This window comes from Myotis lucifugus, unplaced genomic scaffold (genome assembly GCF_000147115.1).
Source record: "Myotis lucifugus unplaced genomic scaffold, Myoluc2.0 scaffold_567, whole genome shotgun sequence".
In the NCBI taxonomy this organism is placed as follows: Eukaryota; Metazoa; Chordata; class Mammalia; order Chiroptera; family Vespertilionidae; genus Myotis; species Myotis lucifugus.
Window position 1 is genome coordinate 15,940 of NW_005871615.1, and position 7,004 is coordinate 22,943.

Here is a 7,004-nt window from a genome sequence, read left to right on the forward strand (position 1 = left end):
TGTGTGTGAATGTTGTGTGTATGTGTATTGTGAGTCCCAGCCCACGGACCAAAGCTCCCAGGGACACAGCAAAGCTTCAGGGACACAGCAGTAACAGACAGCTGAAGTCAGAATTCAGGGACTATTTCGGTCAATGCTCTTGAAGGGACCCACAGCCAAATCCCTGCTCTGCCCACCTTGTGCCTCTCTGGCATGGGCTCCATGCCAGACGGCCACCACTCGCTGGGAGTGGGACCTGAGCCAGTTCCTGGACCTTCCTGGGCTCAGCTTGCCCAGCTGTGAAATGGGGCCGCCAGGGTGGAAGGGGTGGAGGTGTTGCTGGATGTGGAAGTTTAGAGTATCGTGTGCACGTGGTGAGTGTTCAGAAAAGGTGTTTCCTCTGTGTTCTCTCCCCACGCCCTTCGACCCAGGCATTCAGAATGGCTGCTGCCGAGTGACATGCCAAGACCTCTCCGGGCCTGGCTGGCGTGGCTACACCCCCCGAGGTCCTCCCTCCTAGAGCCTGCCTGTCTAGGACCCATCGCCCTCGGCTCTGCCCCGAAAGCCCCACCTCCTGGTTTTACATTCATATCTGATTCTACTTCATCTGACTCCCAGCTCTTATCACCCTGTAACCTTAGCCCAGTTACACAGCTGCCCTGTGACTCAGGGTCCTCAGCTGTGAAATGGGCTGATATTAAATCCCTTCCCGAGATATTGTCCGAAGGAAGGAGTCCAAGCAGGTAAGGTCCTCACCTGTCCTGTGTCAGGTGCCCAGGAGTGTCCGCAGCTGAGGCTGGACAGTGGGCGGGGCCTTACTTTCTAAGGGTGGACATCTCGCTTCCTGCCCTCTGCTTCCAGGCACTGAGCCTGCTGCAGACAAGACGCTGGTGATCGCATGGAGGGCGAGACGGAGGATGGAACACAGCCTGCCCTCTGTAGTCAGGGTCCCACCTCCGTGGGCTCAACCAACCGCAGATTGGAAACATCCCCCCAAAGTTACAGTGCCGCTGATGTGTACGTCCTAGTCACCTGAATGATGGTTATGTCTGTACTGAACACTACGGCCTTTCAGTCTTGTCATTATTCCCTAAATAACACAGTATAACAACTATTTACACCACATGGACACTGTATTAGGTATGGTAAGTAAACTGGAGATGATTTAAAGCATACAGGAGGGTGAGGGAAGGTTATATGCAAACACTACGCCATCCTATATAATAAAAGACTAAACGGCAGAATGACCAGTCGCTATGATGTGCACTGACCACCAGGGGGCAGACGCTCAACGCAGGAGCTGCCCCCTGGTGGTCAGTGAGCTCCCACAGCAGGAGCACCACTCAGCCAGAAGCCTGGTTCATGGCTGGCAAGTACAGTAGCGGTGGCAGCGCTAAGGATGTTCAACTGCCAGCTTACAGGGAGAGGGCTGAAGGCATCAGTCAGACACCCCCCGAGGGCTCCCGGACTGTGTGCGAGAGGGTGCAGGCCGGGCTGAGGGACCACCCCCCAAGTGCACGAATTTCATGCACCAGGCCTCTAGTTTCATAAAAAGGACTGGGGCATCCACAGATGTGGGTGTCGGAGGGAGTCCTAAACAAATCCCTGAGGATACCCAGGGACGACTGTCTTTTTCTGCAGTAAGAGCAGCTTGAACTGATTCATTGACGGAACAGAATCGCACTGAGGACAGAACACCATTCTCCATCACTGTCTGTAAACTCACCCTCTGGGTCTCAGCTCAGATGCCATGCCTCCTAACCCCCCACCCGTGCTGGGCACCTTCTCTCCCTGGGCCTCCCTGGCTCCCCCGACCACCACTCCTGCTTGTCTGAACCATCAGAGGGGGGAGGAGGACAGGGGGAGCCATCTCCCAGAGCCCCCGCCCCTGATGTCCCCCTGTGCCCACCACCCCTCACCACCAGCCCCAGGGGCAGAGGGTACCTGCTGTGGAGACAGGGAAGGAAAAAAGGGCCACCGCCCAGCAAGGTCTCCTTACATGAGCACAGTCATACCGCCAGAAGGTACTGTCGGCCGCAGGACACTGGCCACAGGGTTGGAGCACCGATGGCCAAAGTCACCAGGATGGGATGCCAAGCCCCGTGGCCTCGGGCCAGGCAGTAACAGGCACGCACTGCCACCCACACTGTGACCCGAGCCCTCCGTGGGGGGATGGAGGCCCACGTCTCTGTTTACCTGCTTTCTCCTCCCATCTGGCTTCCTGCTCCTCGGCCAGGCCCCCATGGGGAGTCCCGGGGGGCTGGGGCCCCATGTGAGGGGCGCTGAATCGGGCTCCTCCCGGGAGTCCATGCTCCGCTTCCCGCAGTGCCCAGGGCATCTCCGAGGGCCAGGAGGCAGAGTCCATGGGAGGGGCGGCCCGGCCGGAAGTGTGGCAATTCTCTCTTGTTTGAACAGGAAATGGGCAGTGATTTTTTTTCCCCTGATCCCAAGTCAGAACCGCAACTGGAGCAACAAGGGAAACCTGTCTTCTCAAGGATCACCCCTGGGTGTGGGTTTTCCTTTTTAAGGAGGTCAGAGCAGGGAGGGAGAGACCAGCATAAAGCCCGGGCGGCTCCCTCAGGCAGGGGTGGGAACGTCCGCCCGCAGGCGCCGGAGGCCCGAGAAATCAGTTGGTCCGGCCCTGCCAAGGCGTTAGGGGTGGGCGAATGAAGTGTTTGGCAAATAGAGCAGGCTAATGTCTAAGTGGATACTTTTGTATGGCCTGGCCGGCGAATGCCGTTTTAAATATCCAAGTGGCCTTTGGCAGGAAAAAGGTTCCCCACCCCTGCCTTGAGGGTTGGGACGGATGGACTTCGCAGTAGAAGCCTGGTGGGAAGCCAAGCCTGACTCCAGCCCCTTTTTTCCTCTTTCAATGCTATTGGCACGTATGGAACACACTGCCAATCGCCACTTTGCTGCTGTGCGTCCTCAGGCAAGTCGCTTTGCTTCTCTGAGTTACCATGTGTCCAAGTGCCAAAGGGGAGGCCGCTCCTGCCCTGACTGTCCTGCAGAGTTATTCAGGGGCTCGGAGAGAAACCACGGAGCCCATGCACAGATGGGCATGGCTGCCTGCAGCTCTGGACCTGCAGGAAGCAGAGAATCGGCCATGGGGTCATTACCCACCCTGCTCACTCAGCATGGGCTGCGGAGGTGCCTCCCTCGTGCCCGCCCCCTCAGGGGCTCAGGGGCGGCGTTCCGGCGACCAGACCCCTCATGCCCACGAGGACGGGGTGAGAGTTAATTTGCCTTGTGATCAACCTGCCCCAAGTCAGAGAAGCACCTTTAAGCCCTGATCAGGACAGGCCGCCTTGACCCTGTGCTCCCAGAGGCAGAGCAGATGCTGTTTGGGGGACGAAGAACCCCCGGAGGCCAGGGCAGCCTCAAGCCCACAGACAAGAAGCCAGCAGACTGGGCTAAATGGAAAGCACATATTGAGATCAGACGTGGAGCCCCGCAGACGCACTGGGAGCGTGCCGTGTCACACGCATGTGCGAACGTCCAGCCCACGACGCACAACATGGGGAAGCAGCCGCTCAGTGGGGAACCAGGATTCCAGAGAGACAAGCCAGCCCTCACCGTCAGGCTAGCGATTCCCTGAGCATATGAAACAGTGCAATGGCCATTCTGCATATTAATCCTGCAAGGAGACTTGGGCACTCGGGGAGAAGCAGCTCTTCTGGAATCGATTTGCAGCCCGCCCTGCCCCCTCCACACGCCCTCTCCCCCATCTAGGCAGAGCTGTGGTCCAGAGCAGGACGCTGACATAGACACTCTCAGCTATAACATGTAATACGATGGCTGAGAATTCCCCGTGGAGACACAGAGGAAGTACTGAGCCAGCCTGGGGCTGAATCATGGAAGACTTCCTGGAAGAGGTGGCTCCTGGACCACTAAACCTGGGGAGTATGCTGGCCAAGAAGAGTGTGGTGTGGGAGGGCACTGAGCCAAGGCCCAGGGTATTAGGGGAAGGGAAATAGTCGGGTGTGGCTGGGGCCTACGGAGGGAGGCAAGCACCTCACACCAGTGCCCGCACAGGGGAGCCGTGACTCAACCCAATACAAGCCCTGAGAAAAGCCTACGGTGTCCACCTGGAGGGAGTGTCTATAGCAGGACTCTGATGGCCCAGGCAGTGGCCCTCCCCTTCACACCTGCGAGGTGAGGATAATGGCGTCCGGCCTGCCCAGTTCACACTTCCCTGGCCGTCTGGCCAATATGCGTGTTGATCTTTGTCCTGCTAAGTAAAGGTTTCATATAAGTGTGGACATTTTCTCCTCTGAGTCCTGGTAGCTCCCACACCCATCACAGGAGACCAGGCACACACGGGTGGAGGTATGAGACCGGCTCCACCTTGAACTGGCTACATAGCCTTGGACAAGTGGCCTCAGCCCTTGCCGAGCCTCGCTTCATCGCCTGTGAAATCCGGGTGGCGATGCCTTCACTCTAGTGTGGCCGGGAGAAGCGAATGAGAGAACCCCGTGTGTGAAGGTCCAGCACAGAGAGGGTGCTGACCGGCTCCTGGTTTTTGCACCTGGTTTGGAGAGAGGGCCCAGGGAGTCCTGAAGAGGGGGAGAGAGGCTTTCTCAGTGCTGAGGACTTCCTGGAGGAGGGGGCGGTGACCTGGGCCTGTGGTGGGTGGGGGACCGGTTACAGTGTATCCCTCTCCACATCAATGTCCCCTTGATCTAGAGAAATGACCTCTGGAATGGAGATACCTCCCCGCTCCAAATCCGGAAGGTCACCTGCAGATAGGATTTTTATCAACCGCAGTACAAGCACCTGAGGCCCGTGCCTCACCGCATACACTTCATGGTACTTCCCACGTCACCCTGCGTGCAGCCTCTGTCCCCTGGCCTGACCCCCCGTAGCCTGCATGTCCCCGGGGCGGGAGGGGCAAGGAGGGACAGCCCCGGAGTCCCAGGACTGACCGATTTCTTTTCCTCCAAATCGCTTTCTTTGTTAGCGGCCGGGTCCTTGTCACTGAGCTTCATGGCTTCTTTCTCAGGTTTGGGACTGGGCTTTTTTTGTTCCTGAGGAAGAAGAAAAAGGAAGCAGCCATTAGACTCCTGCTGCCAGTGATAGGTAACTCAGGGGAGCCGGCGAGGAGCGCTGGTGGAGACACCCGCACGGGGGACCCCTGCTCCTGGGCGCCCCCTGCTCCTCTCTGGCCATCTCACAGTTTCTCCATTTGTGAGATGGGTGGGTTGACTACGTCTGTGTCTGGAATGCTGGCTGGATGGCTTTTAAATACAGGCCTCTCCCAGAACATTCTCGTCCACACGGTCATTCTCGCACTGGGCACATCTTGTGAACACTAGACTTCCTGTCCCCAAGATGTGAAAGTAAAAGCCGGGGAAGTTAAAACGAAGTGGTCCCTCCGCTGTTCAACTGGAAACAGTTACCCAAATGCCACCTGGATCCCTGGCACGACAGAGCTAAGGAATGGTGCAGCTGCTCTGGAGATTGGAAATGTTTAGGCCCTTTGGCCCAACTACTCCATTTGTAGAAACTCATCCTGAAACAGTAAACAATGTGCACCAAGATTTCAGCCAGAAATGGCATTGAAACATTTTTTTTTTTTCATGTTAGAAAAAATGGTATTCACAATAGGAAAAAGATATGGAAGAGGGAAGTTTAAATAAATGACGGTACCTCCCCAGGATAAAAATGCACGGAGCACTTTAAACCTGACGTTAGAGAACGTTACTGTCCTGAGGAAATACTCAGGATTACTCTCACTTGACAAGAAGGGGAAGATCTATGAAATAATGTACATTAGTCAACAATAAAAATAGATGCACTTCCTAATAGCCATTCTTTTTAAAACATATATTTTATTGATTTCAGAGAAGAAGGGAGAGGGAGAGAGCGAGATAGAAACATCAATGAGGAGAGAGAAACAGGGATCAGCTGCCTCCTGCACACCCCCTACTGGGGATGGAGCCCACAACTGGGCATGTGTCCTGACCGGGAATCGAACCGTGTCCTCCTGGTTCATACATTGATGTTCAACCAGTGAACCACACTGGCCGGGCTGAATAGCCACTCCTAAAACAACATCTGTACTTAAACTATGCCCATGCGATTTTTAAATGCCAAATTAAATTTAAAACAAAATATTTATTCATTCAGTTATTTAACAAATATTTACTAAGCCCCTAGCATCCAGGAGATGGGGATGCAGTCTCGAGAAGGCAGCCCTTGCCCTGCCTGCATGGAGCTTACATGCTAGGAGAGACTGTTGGGAAGGGGGTGCAGACGGCTCACGGCAAGCAGATGGCTCACAGGCACACAGACGGCTCATGGGCACGCAAACAGCTCACGGCAAGCAGATGGCTCACAGGCACACAGGTGTGAGCGGCATGTCCCAGGCAGGATCCTGCCTGGGCTACAGACCAGCAGAGGACAGGTCACAGCTGTACATGCTCAGAAAATAAACATCCTTGAAGCAGCTGTTCCCACTTGGCCGTGATAGTTTAGCCAATTATCCTCTTAGGCAGGGGTCCTCAAACTTTTTAAACAGCGGGCCAGTTCACTGTCCCTCAGACCGTTGGAGGGCCAGACTATAGTTTAAAAAAAAACAAAACTATGAACAAATTCCTATGCACACTGCACATATCTTATTTTGAAGTAAAAAAACAAAACGGGAACAAATACAATATTTGTATTTGCATGTGGCCCGCGGGCCGCAGTTTGAGGATCCCTGCTCTTAGGTATCCGTTTTTCTACAGTTTTCCAGTTTTCTACACTGGGGGAAAACAAAACAAAGACACCCACCTCTACAACTAGAAAAATGAGTTTTTACATTTTCTTTAAATTAAAAAAATTTTTTTTGAAGAATTAAGCCCTTATGTTTTCAAGTAGCCAAAAGGATTTACAAGGTAAAATTCTGCAAGAATACCGCTCTTACAGAATCAGGAGCTCCGAGGCCCAGCGTCAGCTCTGGCCTGGCGGGAACGTGGCTGGGGGAGCTGCTGTCGAGACCTTCAGGGCCCTCCCCTGCGAAACGCCACCTGCTTCATGCCAGC

At 54.8% G+C, this 7,004-nt stretch overlaps 1 protein-coding gene across 1 annotated transcript in view; it reads right to left on the reverse strand.

Annotated features, from left to right (window-relative positions):
• LOC102419880 (solute carrier family 2, facilitated glucose transporter member 9) overlaps window positions 1–7,004 on the reverse strand; it is a gene marked incomplete at its 3' end in the record, with an annotated part of 41,719 nt that overhangs the window by 15,668 nt on the left and 19,047 nt on the right. Inside the window, exon 4 of the mRNA XM_023745689.1 lies at window positions 4,905–5,006. Within this exon, the coding sequence (XP_023601457.1) occupies window positions 4,905–5,006 (102 nt within the window). The remainder of the gene's footprint in view (window positions 1–4,904; window positions 5,007–7,004) is intronic.